At 40.5% G+C, this 17,202-nt stretch overlaps 1 protein-coding gene across 1 annotated transcript in view; it reads left to right on the top strand.

Annotated features, from left to right (window-relative positions):
- Nucleotides 1-17,202, top strand: part of LOC124881206 (cGMP-inhibited 3',5'-cyclic phosphodiesterase A-like) — a 147,151-nt gene that overhangs the window by 111,615 nt on the left and 18,334 nt on the right. Inside the window, exon 5 of the mRNA XM_047386733.1 lies at nucleotides 16,708-16,781. Within this exon, the coding sequence (XP_047242689.1) occupies nucleotides 16,708-16,781 (74 nt within the window). The remainder of the gene's footprint in view (nucleotides 1-16,707; nucleotides 16,782-17,202) is intronic.

Here is a 17,202-nt window from a genome sequence, read left to right as displayed (position 1 = left end):
AAAACGATCTCAATCTAGAGTCAGTCATGATCATTCTTTGGTATTTTGTGGGCCAAATTGAAAGACTGTCACGATCCACTGGTCCTATGTTTTAGTTTTTATCTGTATTCATTTTGGTCATTTTATGTTAAACGCTTTTCTGTTTATTTGTTGTTGTTTTACCTCCTGGTTTACTTTAGTGTTTGTGTACATTTTTGTATTACTATTCTGTTAGATATACTTCCTGGTGTGTTTCTCTGCTCTCATTCTGCTCATTAATCTTCTCTCCCTCAGTTCCTCAGCCTTCATTGGTCTCAGCTGTTTCTCAAATTTACCTAATTACCCTCACCTGCTTGCCCTGCCTTTCTCTTTACTCTCTCCCTGTATAAATGCTGTTTGGTTGTTATTGTTCTTTACTGGATTTTACTCTTTGCCGCCTTTCCCCCATTTGCCACTCTGTTCTATGCCATATGCTACGTGTCATTGTCTGGTTGTGTGCCTATGCTCCGTCTCGTAGTCTCCCTGTAAGTTCCTTTAATCATTAAAATCTTTAATCACTCCTGCTACGTTCTGCATTTTGCTTCTTCCTCTACCTCCATTATGACAACTTTAGGTGCATATTAATATGGACATATTTAATTATAAATGCATTTTGTTTATTTGCACAAAAGGAACCAGTAAAAGAAATCTACAAAAGGGTTAATCTACAAAGATGTTGCAGTATGTCCTACTGTGTCTGCCAGACAATAGCTACCACAGTTTGATTCATGTTTATAAAGGTTATTAGGTTTATCCAGCAGGGTGGCCACATTTATATCAAAGGAAATCAGTGTTAGTGAACAATGATGGCACAGCAGTCTGGAAAAAAGATGTGTATGCAGTTAAAGCCAGAATGGAAATATGCCCCACAGGCAAACGCATTAACCTGAATAACCAAGATGCACATCAACTGTGAGCGCATTAATGCTGAAGACAGCATGGGACTCGGGTTACGCAGGACTATAATGGTTCAGGATGCAAGCGATATAATGGACAGGGGTTCTGTTTATGTAGGAGTTTTGGCCATTTTTGTACAATTTTAGCAAGTTGTAATATGCATCAGAAAAAAGCTGGGGGTTAAATGAGTGCTCACATTAAATTGTTTAAATTTGTAGCTGCATCTTGCTTTGCATCACATTGATTCTTTGTCAAATGAATGCAGGTCTACATTAAATATGGGAATATTGAATACTATTAAAGAGCAATTTGCTATACAAAATAATCCACATTGCATGTCTTACTTTCTATTTACTTATGTTTGAACTATGCCTAAAAAGAAGATGCTGGAATGCCAAGGTGTCACAAAATGGAGTTTCATAAAGACCATTTTCAGCAATGTATGTTTCTAAGTGACAGAATATGATTGGTTGTGCATTGAATAGGCAGATCCTTCATAAGGGACATAACTGGACTCTTGTTTTTTAATATTAATAAAGCTGTAAAAAGATATATATTCTTTGTTTTTCATTCAAAGCATCTTGTTCAGTTTCTCCCTTATCACGTTTTTGTCACACACCCAAAGTCTTCCAACATAGATCTACTTTTGTCAACAAATATGGTCACATGTGCTATAAAGTAGCATTGTATTTTTTTGTGTTGTGCTGAGCAAGTAGGACAGTTTTTACATCATGCTTCTGTGTCTGATTTTCAAATGCTACATGGGAACTTTTGTTGAATAGCTAATCTGAATCTACACCTCAATTATTAATGCGCAGAAGAACTCCAGTAAGACACGTCTGATGTCTGCCTCAAAGAGGAAGAGAAAAGCCTGCTGGGATCCAAACAATGTGGCTCCAGCTGATAATAACCTATATATTGTAATAGTCTGCAAGAGTCTGCATGCATGTGTCAAGTTACACTCCTGTGTGTTTTGGAATTACAGTTTAAAACCTTCAAATTTGCCAAAAAAACGTTAGCACTGCACACTTACTGTGAGTCTTCTAAGAAGATTTGAATCAGCCCATGCACCTTCTGCTCCAATCACCAAACCTTTAGATGTAAACTAATTTACGGCTGGTGACACTTTTCTATTGTTAAAACCTGGAGTAGTACATGTTAAATGAGGCGTGACTCTGACACTGCATGGCCTAGTTTAGAAACAAATTTTGGGTGGATAAATGTTAAGAAAGAAAATATCTTTAACTAGGCCTTTTCTTTTGGATGTGGAAATTACAAGGAAATACCTTCCTCGGGGCATGCTGATTTGGCTGTATAAGGAGAGGAAAAATAAAAGAGGGCAACATTTTACAGTAATAAATGCAGATGATACATTAAGTTTGGTGAAACTTACTCAACATAATGAATATCTTAAAATAATTCATCCATGCTGATGCTGGCCAGTCTGTAGCTGTTTGTTCTACAATAGTTTTTCTGTGGAAATAGTTCTTTCATTAAGTTAGGAAATGATTACTGCCTTGTTCTAACACTGAATTGTTCATTTAAAAGCATGGCTGTTTTTCTCTAATTACCTATAAACCATTTTGTTTTACTAAACAGACCAATTAACCTTGAGGACAAAGCCCTGGTAGGTCATGATGGACTAACCTTTTAGTTTTATCGACTAATCATGTGGTTTTCATTATATGAGCTCAAATAAGCCCATTTGAAGGTCTGCAAACATATTTTGGGATCTACTGGAAAGTTCTGCTTGCTTAAATAAATCACACTTCACACTGCGGCAGGCTTTGAATAAGAATTTCTTTGAATAAGAAACGTACATGTGGTGATACAAGAGGAATCAGAGCTGTTTGGCAGGTTGGGCAACTGAGGGTTTTATGTTTGTGTCTCATTTGGGGGAAAAAACCCTTTTACTTCTAAGAAAAGAGGTTCAATGTGGTAACTGAAAACATGTTTTTATGTTACAGACTGTTATATTTTGGTAATATTACCCAACTTTTTTAGATCATAAGGGCGGTAGAGTGGTGTTTATGCCAAAAAGAGACTACTGCTGAGTAGTTTTCACATACTGAGATTGGTAGTAATCATTCGACTGTTCACTGCTGCCATGCCGGGCACATAAAACATTATTTTGGCTGAGATTGCCTTTTTTTATGAGCCCATTGCTTTATACTCTGTTCTGTGTCTGTGTTTTAAATTTCTTTGAATGCCTCATTTTTTTTAGGATACTAAAAGTTCCAAATGGGAACATGCCAGTTCAATCATAACTTATTTTGTTCATCTTAGTGGGTTAATCAATCAAATTATCACTCTTCATTTATGGGGCACTTTTCGTACAGTCAGTTCAAGACAAAGTAGTTTACACAAGACAGAAGCAAGGAAGGAATGTGGAAGGGAAAATAGAGAAATGTAACAGAGGTGACATTAACATTGATGAGGTGGAGGAAACAACAGAGGAAAACAAAAAGAAAAAGTATAAATTCTTAAATCCTGAAATAACAGTGATTAAACCAAGAACCAAGAATAATGCAAAGAAGTATTCATTACAACATGTAATTCCATTAACTGAAACAAAGGTTTAGCAATCACTGCAATATCAAAAGAATGAGTAGCAAAAAATGTTTTAATATCAATTTAAAATCATACTAAAAGTTCAATAAAACTACAAATGGCATGTACTTAAATTTAAGATTTGACAGTTTTTCCTGAAAGTATGTGAAAATCTGAACCAAAATCAAAAGTCTTAGGTTTGCTTTTAAAAATGTCAGTGGTCTCTACTGCCCTTAGGTCTTCAGGAGGGCTGTTACCCAGGAAAGGGCCATGATGAAGCCTAGATGGTTTGTATATTGATAATAAATCTGAGAAATATGTGGGACTATTATTATTATAAAGTCATTAAAGGAGTTCTAAAAATCTATTCAAAGATGTATAGATGTAAATTAAAGAAACTTTAGAATGTGAACTCTCTTCATCAGCATTTGGTCTGGACCTTTAGGACATTCTAACACAATAGAATGTTCCAGTCACAGTAATATACTTTAAACAAAACTATTCCATTGTAGCTTATGCTGTATCTTTAGGGTCATTTTCCTGCTGGAAGGTGAGCCTTTTTCCCAGGCCTGAGTCGTTTCTAGCCTTTAACAGGTTTTCTTCCAGGAATGCCTTGTTTTTAGTTCTATTCACCTTCTTATCAGCTCTGACCAGCTCCCCTGACCCTTTGTCATCAGTCACTGTATGGATGCACAATTTTGGGCATTTGGGCAAAAAGGTATTTTTTGCTCTGATCGGACAACTAATAGCTGCTCTCTCAATAGATATTCTCACCAGCACTGTGGATCTCTGCACCTCCTACAGCGTTACCATGGCCTCTTGGCTATCAACTAAAGTAAACTGGTCTTCCATTTAGGAGGAAAGTCATGTCTTGTGAAAAAAAGTGAAAACAGAACAAGGGAAGCTAATACTTTTGCCATGGACATTAAGCAAATAATACACAATATATCTGTCTTAGCATTTGTCAAAATAAAAGAAATGAATGTAAAACCAACAGATGTTTCTTTTAAATCTAGACATCTCCATAACTTACTATAGAACACTGAAACGATGGCTACAAAAGCTGTGGTTTTGGGGACAATACTGGGTTGCAAAAACAGGCAGGGTAGATTTAGGACAATGTAAAAGAATTTGAATTCAATGTAAAAATTAATTAAAGTACTTTGTCAGAATTATAGCTAGGGATACACACAACGATCATAAAAAGATAAAGACAGTAACAGTAGTTGCTGAGGACATTCCCAAATATTCCTTGTTTAAGTGACATACTGCCAATGTTTACATGCGTCATGGCGGCAAGTCTATGCCAGTTTTATTTTATGGGTTAGAAATAGAAAAATCTTAAAGCCATACATTCATTCATTGTCTATACTCGCTTATCATTGAAGATTGCTGGTACCTTCTTGTCACTCACTCACTCACTCACTCACTCACTCACTCACTCACTCACTCACTCACTCACTCACTCACTCACTCACTCACTCACTCACTCACTCCACCATAACAGAATCAAACCCAGGACCTTCTTGTTGCTAGGCAACAGTCATAACAACTCCTCCAAATGTTCAGGAATCATTTCTCTAAAATATAGTTTGCTCACTTTTGTGGTGTTTGTTTTTGTGGTTTTTTTTGTTGTTGTTTTTGTTTTACAATTTATTTGAAGATTTCTCTTCACCCTGTCAGTGAGTAAATGGCCTCCAACATTTGGAATTGGTAGAATGAAAATATAACTTGTGCGCCAACAGATTGTACATGTAGTGTTATTATTTTGATATCTTTTTCCAGCAACTTTAAAGTCTGAGGTTATCATAATTCTTTGCATTTATGGCTGGTAAAAAAATTACTGAGACAAAATAACATTGTTAACACAGCCTCAATTTTAGCTTGTCTCTATTGCACCACTAACATCTTCTGGAGGGATCTATGGGCTTTGGTTCTACAACATTTCATTTACTGCGCTGTTTTCCACACTCCCCCTTTTCTCAGTGTTTTCAGCCCTCCAAAGAACTGTTTGGGCTGCATCTGTCAGTGACTTGTTTGGTGCTGTTTGCGCACTGACAGCGTGATACTTGAGCAAGATCTGTAAATGTAAGCACACCGAGCACACTCTGTACACAAAGCCCTGTCCCTTGGAAACAAACAGTCACTCAGCCCAGCAGAGGGCCTCAGCTATACCCACTTATGGTGGTGAGAGTGTAAACAAACACCTGGGCTTTTCCCCAGTCACCTCAACCAGCACACCAGCGCACACACATGTGCCTGGACACACTGCCGCAGCTGCTACTTCTGGCGCAGGTTATGGAGAAGCATTTCAAGTGTACCGAGAGCTTTTTGGTTTAGTTTACTGAAGTCTCTTGTCAGTTGTACTTTAGTTGAATTTCAGCCTTCTGGATCTTCTTCAGGTGCCCAAACTAAAAACAGAGGACTTGGTATAAAAATAAACTACAGTTAAACATGTCAATGCCTGCTAAAAACAACAACATCCCCTGATTTCTGATTCGGCAACCTGAAAACACACAAATTCTCCAGCTAAACCTTAACAAGACAATGTTTTTTTGTCATTCATGTACAGCCATTTTGTCTTTTTTGCTTTACAGTTTGTCTGGCCAAGAAATTTGTAATATACAGTATAAATCTCTTTAGACATCAAACAAAGCAAATAAATAATCTGTCCTCATGTGTCCTCAGAGAGAAAGTTAGAAAACATGGACGAGGAGAACACAAGAAGTGGAGGTTTGGAAGAAAATGAACACATGGTTTCAATTCCCCCATTTTCTACTCCTCATCAAATCTGTGCAATCTTAATTAGGACATTAAGCATCTCTTTCCCTGCACACTTTTTTCCATCATGTCAGCCTTTAGTGACGTTCAGGAACAACACCAACTTCAAAGCTGCAGTGTTAGCTTGTTATCGGACAGTCCTTGTTAAAAAGGGAGCAACTGATACCTTCCATTTGCCTCAGTCTGGGCAGCTGTGCTGTTATCTTCTTCACGTCATCTAGCTCAAGAATAGGTAGATTACTGGAAGCAGAAATAATGGCTGCTGTGTTTATTGTGGCTTGGACAATGTCCGTTTGGGCTCTGAACCAAAGATAATCTGTCAACCTGCTGCGAGGAAGGCAGTCTGAAATCTGGGAGTAAAATGCAACAGAAGACAGAGCAAACAGAGGCCAGCTGGAGTTTACAATTGGAGTCTGCTGCCAAAACAGCAATTTTATGTCTAAAAAATTCCAAATAGAGAAAATAACAAATGAATGAATAGTTTAGTTAGTAATAGAAAATAATAAAGCTCTAAAATGTCTCTATCTCATTTACAGTTGAATCCAGATATGTACTTACACTGTAAAAAAGAAACACAACCTTTTTTTCACTGCCTGGCTCGGACAATGTTCCTACTAAACCTTTCCTGTTTTAGGCCAATTAGGATTGTCATTTTTTATTATTTCCTTTTGCTGAATGCCAGAATAATCAGAGACAGATTTTTGCTTATACATTTGTACTATTCTCTTTAATTGGGGCGAGGAAGACAACGTTAATGATGTGAGGAAACAAACGGATCAATATTCTATTTTTGCTACTTTTATTTTGAGTGGTAAATGTTTGACTTTACTGAGAGCATCAAGTCATTTCAAGTAAAGACGATCAAGTCCAAGTCAATTCACAAGTCACCAGTATTCTGACTTCAAGTCAGACTTGGTTTTTAAGTCCACACCTCTGTGACTTTGTAAGCGTCTAATGAGCTAGTTCACAAAGAATTATTTTAAGGCAACACCTCATTGCTTCCTTTTATGGTTTCAAATAAAAGCAAAAATAAATCAGTCATGATATCAGGAGGAGAATTGTTAATGTCTGGTTCATTTTAGGGTACTATTACCGGATGCCTACAGGTACTGTGTTTATCTATTCAAACAACTATATGCAAGTGTTAACAGCATGGGAATTTCCAGCCATGATAATGTTCAGAAACGGATGGGTTCTGCATCAAAGAGATGTTCTGTTCTGGCACAAAATGTGCAAAGCTATAACTGATCAAAACCAAAAGCTACTGTGGAAGTGCTCACTGATGCTGGTAAGAAAGTAACATTATCTACAGTGAAATGACCCATGTACCAACATAGGCTGAAAAACCACTCAGTAACCAAGAAGCCATTACATCAAAAAGTCAGATTGTAGGTTATAGATGCACTCAGTGACAACAATCTTATTTTTTTGGAGATATGTACTCTGTCTGATAAAACTAAAATTTGAGTGTTTGGCCATAATGACCATAGCTATATGTGGAGGAAAAAACAGGACGCTTGCAAGTCTGAGAACAACATCCGAGCTGTTAAGTACAGGGGTGGTAGCATCATGTTGTGGGATGCAGGAGAGACAGTTCAAAAAAATAGATGGCCTATTGTGCAAGAATATCATATATATTGATGGAACATCTGAAAACAGGATCAAGAAAGTTAACACTTGGGCACAAATTGGGCACAAACCTATTCCTGATCAAAACCAAAATTCCCTGTGAAAATGCTTACTGATGCTGGTAAGAAAAAGTCAACTTCCTTGTTTCTACTCACAAACTTGGCCCTTAAAGTTGATACTGATTCTGACAAAGACTCTAAGCATACCATCAAATTGGTTATAAAGTGGCTTAAGAAGGAACAGGGCAATGTTTCGGAGTGGTTTCACTAACATTAAAAATGTGTGGGCCAAGCTGAAGAGGTGTGTGTGAAAAGGCAGCCTACAAATCTGACTTACATTGAATTACAGTCCTGGCATTTAACTAATAGAAATTAATTTGGTATCATAACTGATGTAAAAAAGTAATTGTTTAATTTTATTTAATGTTAGACAGTGAAAGAAATGTTTTGTGTCACTTTATAGAGTGTATATTAATTTACAGGTGAATGTCTACTTGTAGAGAGTGTGCTTAGAAGCTTTCAGTATAAATATCCCGGTCAGCATTTCCCCGCACTCTAATTTAGGAACCAACACTTTCCTTCATACATTTACATTCTTCCCATAGAAATAAGGCACAACACATTATTATCCAGTAGATAAATGTTATTTCTAGCAGACGGATTTCAGCTTATGCATACTTGAATGTGTATTATGTTTTTTTAATGTATGCAGACGTCCCACTGAGACAGTTAAATTACTGTAACTACAGTGCTAACCACTGCAACTGCTCTACTTTTTCAGTGATAAAGGGGAATGAACTGACACTTGACTGACAGACTGTGCGAGTGAAAACAACTAGCCTCCTTATTTACATTTTGTGCTGGAGGTTCAGTGTCAGTACTCAAGGTTATAGTACTGCATGAGCAGAACAGCAAAAGTGTCTGACAATTCTTCATCTTTCATTAAAGCTAAACCTTTTAGGCCAAACACTCTGCTCCCTTGACAATAATGTTCTAACTGTTCACCCGCAAAACTATTTTATATTCCACACCTGCTAAGCATTAGACACAGTGGTCCAACCTGGCCACGCAAACACAACAGTACACTCTTTGTTAGGGGCTCAGGACCATTATAGTGGGTGGGTATGGCCCAAAAGTGTTCCAGAAACACTTTATCAGAAGGAGATAGACACACTGCAGGCCTTTGTGCTCCCTGTGACACAACATGTTAACGGCAGGAATTTCCTGCGCTTGGGAGGAAGGTTTTACAACATTTAGGGTGAGGTATTTTAATTGAAACCACCTACAGCCTGACAGTGGCCTCAGCAGAGACACAAGGAAAAACTATTGAGAGCAGCTCGGGAAGCTCCCCGTGGTGTCAAACAGCTCAACGTCCCTCTTCTGAAACACACGACACTCGATTGATTTTAATTTATAGTTGAGTCAACGATTGTGACGGTTTTCATCTGTCTTTAAGTTCATGTCTTGCAGTAGTTTGTTCATGTGGCTGATGCTGCTCTGCCATAAATCACTAATAGGGTGGGCTTGTTTGCTAATGAGTCATTCATGACACAGCCAGCACTGGCAACTGCTTCAGATTTGTTTTGTTGTTTATTCTCATGTTAATGACTGCATTAATTACACTAATTAATGAGTATTTTCTTGCAACATCTGTAAACTTTCAGTTGGACAACAGAGTTGGAATCCCAGTTAGTTTTCCTGACAGCTTCTGCAGTCAGTTAGGAAAGCCTGTCTACTGAGTGCCATTATTTCTGCTCTTTTGACCCAACTACAGACAACCAAATGTAACACATTATCTTTTCCTACAAAAATGCACATGCTTCATTTTATCACAGCTCCGTCTTTGTTTTGTTGTTGTTTCGGTATTTCAGCATGTTCATCAAAATTTATTTTTTATGTAGTTCATTAAATCAAGTTTAACTTTTATTATTTAATTTATTCAGTGAAATTTCTAACATTCCACATTCACGGTGCATTGTAAATGTATTCATAGTCCTTGATCTTTATAATATTTGTCATCTTAAACCACAAACTTGAATTTATTTCATCAGGATTTTATGCGATAGAACAACACAAAAAATGGGCACTATTGTAAAGTAGAAGAAAAAAGATACATGGCTAAACATGTAGGGTGTGTTCAGCCCTCTTTGCTCTGATACCACTAAATTAAATCCATTCCAGTCAACTGCAACCAACCATTTGTGTGTAAATAAATCTCAGTATAAATGCAGCTGTTCTGTCCATGCCATTCTTGTTAAACACAGGTGGACAGCATTTTGAACACCAAGGAACACACCAGACATTTCAGGGATACATTTGTGGAGAATATTAAAGCAAAGTTAAGTTTTAAAATGATATCCCAAGCTTTGAAAAGCTCACTAAAATTGAGACAACTGCAAACATTCCTGTCCACATAAACTGACAGGCTGGACAATGACCTCAAACATTAATCAGAGAAACAAGCAAGTGGCCAATGGTACCTCTGGAGGAGCTGCAGAGATCCACAGCTCAGGTGGGAGAATATGTAAATACAACAACTATTTGGTGTGCACCCCACAACAATCTGGCCTTTATGGAGGAGTGGCAAGACAAATGCAATTGCTGACAGAATGCAATAAGAGATTCTTGCAGCATGCCACAAAACATTTAGAGGACTCTGCAAACATGTAAAAGAAAATGCTTTGGTTAGATGGGAAAAAAACAAATAAGCATTTTTGTCTGTTTGGAAAAACACGTGTATGGCAGAAAACTAACAGCAAAGAACTCTGAACACTGCAACATAGGGGAGGCTGCATCCTTCACTGGGGATGATTTTATTCAGCATGAATGAGAGAAAACAATTCAGGCTGCAAAAAACTTTAGACTTTGGCTGATGTTCACCATCCAGCAGAATGATAACCTTAAATATACAGCCAGAACTAAAATGGAAATGTTTAAATACAAGCATATCTGTAACGATGATGCAACTCAACCAGAACCCAAAACGCAGCCAGACAAGAGAATGGTTAACAAAAAGTTTTAATATAAAAAATAATAATAATAATTGGGTAGAAGAGGTTCCACTGAAGCGGTCAGACAGGAAGGACAGGAATGGAGGTTTATCAGGGAATTGAAATCCAGCCGGGGAGGAAGGGGAAGTGGACAACAGGAGGTCTTGGGGGTTCCAGGAACAAACAGGAGACAGAGAATATTTCCACCAACCAGATGCAGAAGCGGGAGACAATCCAAGGTAAAGCACTGGAGGGTTTCAGGCAGGGATAGTCCAGTAATCCAGAGACAAAGTCAGAGACAGGCAGGTTTCAGCAACGTGAGGTCAGGACTTTTCCGAACAGCAGAAGGACAAGGCAGAAATCTGTGGTCAAAAAACAGGCAGGATCAAATAACCAGAAAAAACTCTTGAAACATGAATCAAGGCTTGAAAGCTGTGACAGAGGCAACAGACGATCTCGCACTGAGCTGGTGACGAGCAGCTGATTAAATAGGAGCAGCCCAGTGCAGGTGAAGGCAATGAGTAATCAGCACAGTCAAGGTGAGCTGAAGGGCTGGAATCATGACATCACCCCCTCCTCAAGGGGCGGCCCTTGACGCCCCTCTGGGCTGGTCCGGATGTCGGCGATGAAAATTGCGGATAAGGCCCTTATCCAGGATCAGGCGAGAAGGTATCCAAGACCTCTCCTCAGGACCATAGCCCTTCCAGTCCACCAGGTATTGGATGCCACGGCCCCAACGTCGGGAACGTAGCAAGCGTTTTACAGTGAAGACAGGGGCTCCATCTATGAGTCGGGGGGGTGGAGGGGGTCTGGAAGGAGGGCAAAACCTGGATGACCTTACAGGTTTGACCTTGGAGACATGGAAAGTGGGGTGCACACGTAATGAAGAAGGTAGACTGAGACGCAGCTAGTGGGTTAATGACCTTGGCAATAGGAAAAGGACCCACAAAACGGGGTGCCAACTTGCGATTCTCTACCTTGATGGGTAAATCCTTAGTGGATAACCAGACCTTCTGACCCACCAGGTATCTTGGAGCTTGGGATCTGTGACGGTTGGCATTACGGGCATAGACAGCTGAGGTCTTGCAGAGAGATGCTCTGGCCTTTCTCCAGACTCTGAGACAACGACGTGCTGTTAAATGGGCAGCAGGAACCTGGGTAACCCCTTCCTGAACAGAGAGAATAGGCGGTTGATAGCCATAAACAACATGAAATGGTGACAGACCTGTGGCACTTGATGGCAATCCATTGATGGCGTACTCCACCCATGGTAAATTCTGTGACCAGCGACTGGGAGCATCCATGCATAGGATGCGTAATTTGGTCTCAACTTCCTGATTCATCCTTTCTGTCTGGCCGTCCGTCTGAGGATGGAAACCTGAAGAAAGGCTGACGTCAATGCCAAGAAGGGTGCAAAACTCACCCTAGAAACGGGAAATGAACTGAGGTCCTCTATCTGAAACGATGTTACGGGGAATGCCATGAAGTCTAAACACCTCTCGGGTTATTACATCAGCGAGTACAGGAGCTGAGGGTAACTTGCGGAGAGGAATGAGGTGGGTCATCTTGGAAAATCTGTCAACCACAGTGAGGAGTACAGTGTTACCATGAGAAGGAGGTAGGCCGGTGACAAAATCCATAGAGATGTGGGACCATGGTCGGTGTGGAATAGGAAGAGGCCTTAGTAGACCGGCTGGAGGGCGTCTTGAGGGCTTAACTCTGGAGCAGGTGGTACATGCTGACACAAACTCTCGCGTGTCCTTTCTGAGTGTGGGCCACCAGAAACCTGACTGGACCACTGCCAGGGTCCTAGTAATACCTGGGTGACAGAAAAGTTTAGAGCCATGACAGAACTGAAGGACTTTAGACACCATTTCCTCAGGAACATACAGAAGTCCCTTAGGACACTGAACAGGAGGTGGTTCTCTCTGATGACTCCTCTTGAGCAGGCTTTCGATACTGGTAAGAGCTAGCCTGGTCTTGGGGGAAAGGATGTAGTCGTGATCAACAGAATCAGAAGGACAGACAGAAAACTGATGAAGTCTAGAAAGTGAATCAGGCTTGATGTTCTTGCTGCCAGGTCGATAGGCTAGGGTGAAGTTAAATCTACTAAAAAATAGTGACCATCTAGCCTGGCGTGGGTTAAGTCTCTTGGCAGATTTGAGATATTCCAGGTTCTTATGGTTTGTCCACACAGTAAAAGGATGTGTGGATCCCTCAAGCCAGTGCCTCCATTCCTCTAACGCTAGTTTGATAGCCAATAGTTCTCTGTTCCCAACATCATAGTTTCTCTCGGAGGTCGAAAGCCGGCGAGAAAAAAAGCACAAGGATGTAACCTAGCATCGTCTGAAAACCTTTGCGACAGGACAGCGCCAACCCCAGTCTCCGAGGCATCAACCTCCACAACAAAAGGGTTCGATGAATCTGGAAAACGCAGAATAGGAGCTGAGGTAAAGAGACGTTTTAGTTTGTCAAAGGCCTGTTTGGCTTCTGAGGACCATTTGAACTGAGTCTTTATAGAAGTGAGTTGATAAAGAGGGGCGGCCACAGAACTATAACCCTTGATAAAACGGCGGTAAAAATTGGCAAACCCAAGAAAACGTTGAAGTTCCTTCGAACTGGATGGGTCAGGCCACTCCAGGACTGCAGCCACCTTTGAGGGGTCCATGTGAATTCTGCCAGGAGCTATGACAAAGCCCAGAAAGGATACAGATGATTGATGGAATGAACATTTCTCGGCCTTAACAAATAGTTTATTTTGGAGAAGCCTGAGAAGAATCTCACGAACATGTTTGATATGGGTAGAAAGATCCTTTGAAAAAATTAAGATGTCATCAAGGTAAACAAAAACAAATCTGTTTAGCATGTCCCTTAAAACATCATTAATCAATGCCTGGAAGACGGCTGGGGCATTGGTGAGCCCGAAAGGCATGACCAAGTATTCATAATGACCTGAAGGGGTGTTAAAAGCTGTCTTCCATTCGTCTCCTTCTCTTATGCGGACCAGATGGTAGGCATTACGCAGATCCAGTTTGGTGAAGACAGTACTACCTTGAAGGAGCTCAAAAGCAGAAGTCATGAGAGGTAGAGGGTATCTGTTCTTAACTGTAATTTCCTTTAGACCTCGATAATCGATGCATGGTCTAAGTGAACCATCCTTCTTGCCAACAAAGAAGAATCCTGCACCTGCAGGAGAAGAAGACTTTCTGATAAGTCCTGCCTTGAGGGCGTCAGAAATGTATTCCTCCATTACCTCTCTCTCAGGACCTGTAATGGAATAGATTCTGCCTCGAGGAGGGGTAGTACCAGGGAGAAGGTCAATGGCACAGTCGTACTCTCTATGGGGTGGTAGAGAAGTGGCCTTAGATATGTTAAATACCTCACACAAATCATGATAAATCTTAGGGACCTTAGACAAGTCTGGATAAACAAGGTTGATCTCACAGGGAGATGTCATGATAGGGGCTTCCCTCAAACAATTAGTAGAGCATGATGGCCCCCAAGACTGAACCTCACCAGTGAGCCAGTTGATGACTGGACTGTGTTTGATGAGCCAGGGGCGTCCCAGAATCACAGGAATCTCTGGAGACCTGGTTAGCAGAAACATGATCCTGTCGTGGTGGTTTCCTGAAATGAGTACAGAAACAGGCTTAGTGCAGCGAGTTACTTGATCAATGAGATGCCCATCAATAGTAAAAATCTCACGTGGTCTCTCTAGAAGTTCCAACTCCAGTGCAAGCTTATGAGCTAGGCTGACATCAATAAAGTTAGCATCAGCCCCAGAGTCAATGAAAACAGGTACCTCCTTATTTTCAGGAGAGTCGGGAAATCTGATGGTGCACCGATTATGGGGAGGGTTCTGAGACCTGAGGATAGGGCTCAGCAAAGACCTCCTGAACTTTACTGAGCCTGCCCTTTTAACGGACAGTTAAAGGCCCGATGATTCCTCTCTCCACAATAAAAACATAGTTGATTCCTGAATCTCCTATCCCTCTCTTCAGTGGAGAGTCTGGTCCTGCCCAGTTGCATGGGCTCCTCAGTGTTAACAGGAGGAGGAGTGAAGACTTGGGGCATAGTGCTTGAACTGACCTGGACGGTTGAGACTTGTCTTTGATAGTTAGATGATGACCTCTCCCTCTTACGTTCACGAAGGCGTTGGTCAATCCGTGTGGCCAGCCTTTCTAAGGCCTCGAGGGTCTTGGGAGGGTCACGAGTAGCAATTTCATCCTTGATATCATCTGACAGACCCTGGTAAAAAACGTCAAACAGGGCTTCATTATTCCAAAAACAACTAGACTTCAAGGCATGGAAATTGATAATGTAGTCACTAACAGGTCGAGAGCCCTGTCTGAGAGAGAACAGTCTCCTGGCAGCCTCTCTCTCAGGTCGAATAGGGTCAAAAACCCCCTTCATCTCATCAGAAAACTCTATAAATGAGTCACAGCAGTCAGCATCATTCTCCCACTCAGAAGTTCCCCAAAGCTTAGCTTTACCAGACAGTAGAGAGATTGTATAGGCCACCTTGGCCCGTTCCGAAGGAAAGGCAGTGGGCTGGAGTTCAAATAGCAGGGAACACTGGGTAGAAAAAGGTCGGCATTGTTCGGAATCCCCATTAAAATGCTCAGGGGGGGGAAGCTTAGGCTCGTTGTTTGCGTTAGCCGTCGGAGTAACAGTAGAGGGGAGTGGTTGAGCAACTGAGGAACTAGCTTGGACCTGGGTGATTTTAAGAGAAGAAAGTCCCCGTAAAAGCTCCTGGACATTTCTTTCTAGGCCAGTAATAGCCCCCTCTACTTTAGAACACCAATCGGGATTCGGCTGTGGGTTCATACTGGCGAGATTGTACTGTAACGATGATGCAACTCAACCAGAACCCAAAACGCAGCCAGACAAGAGAATGGTTAACAAAAAGTTTTAATATAAAAAATAATAATAATAATTGGGTAGAAGAGGTTCCACTGAAGCGGTCAGACAGGAAGGACAGGAATGGAGGTTTATCAGGGAATTGAAATCCAGCCGGGGAGGAAGGGGAAGTGTACAACAGGAGGTTTGAGGGTTCCAGGAACAAACAGGAGACAGAGAATATTTCCGCAGACGCGGGAGACAATCCAAGGTAAAGCACTGGAGGGTTTCAGGCAGGGATAGTCCAGTAATCCAGAGACAAAGTCAGAGACAGGCAGGTTTCAGCAACGTGAGGTCAGGACTTTTCCGAACAGCAGAAGGACAAGGCAGAAATCTGTGGTCAAAAAACAGGCAGGATCAGATAACCAGAAAAAACTCTTGAAACATGAATCAAGGCTTGAAAGCTGTGACAGAGGCAACAGACGATCTCGCACTGAGCTGGTGACGAGCAGCTGATTAAATAGGAGCAGCCCAGTGCAGGTGAAGGCAATGAGTAATCAGCACAGTCAAGGTGAGCTGAAGGGCTGGAATCATGACAATATCCTTGTGAATGACCCAGTCAAAATACACTCCTAATTCCAATTTAGACTCTGTTGCAAAACCTGAAAACGGAATTGTGTGATGGAGCTTTGACTGATTTGCAAAGACGAATGTGCAAAGCTGGTTGTGGCATACACCAAAAGACTAGCAATTACGAAAGCAGGCAACGCTGATTCTAGATAGCAGTGACTCGTGGGGTTTAAATTCAAATACATCAGTTTTAATATTTTAGTTTGAAAAAACTTTGAAAAATAATAATTATTTTCTTTCTACTTCACCCTAGTGCACTACCAAAGCTCACAAGTAGTGGTTAAATCTCTGTTGTACTGGATATAAATGTGTGATAAAACTATAGACTGAATAATGCCTTATTTGATGTATTTATATAACCCTGTTTTCTGCAGTTGTGGGAGGCCATACATCAGACTGACTCATGGGGAGGGATCTATAGACAAGGCAGACAGGATACCCCGAACAGGTAGGGGCATATTTTTCCTTTTGTATTTAGCATCTTTGCAGTATCTGGTAAAAGGAGCCGTAAACATTGTCACAACTCTCACGGAAAACCCAAGCAAATTCCTTTTGTTGTTATTTGTTTTTTTGCTGAGAAAGCTAAAGATTAATAAAAGTATTAATAAAATGTATGTCACTGAATTAATTATTTTCTTTTACTTTTATTATTTTTTCATTCGTACAAAAAAGAATCTAACATATCTGAAGTGTGCCAATTGGAGTTCTTTAAGTGATTTTAAATAAAGGGACTGCATGCTTAACCAGTATGCTGTAAAAACTGCAAAAGATGCCATTTGCCACTCACTAACTTCAATATAAACACTAACACTACCAGGAACAGTGGTCAATAGAAAATGTATTTGAGTATGGACAGTGTCTGTTTAAAG

This window comes from Girardinichthys multiradiatus, chromosome 2 (genome assembly GCF_021462225.1).
Source record: "Girardinichthys multiradiatus isolate DD_20200921_A chromosome 2, DD_fGirMul_XY1, whole genome shotgun sequence".
Taxonomy (NCBI): domain Eukaryota; kingdom Metazoa; phylum Chordata; class Actinopteri; order Cyprinodontiformes; family Goodeidae; genus Girardinichthys; species Girardinichthys multiradiatus.
Note: the sequence above shows the minus strand (reverse complement) of the source record. Positions and strands in the feature narration are given on the sequence as shown.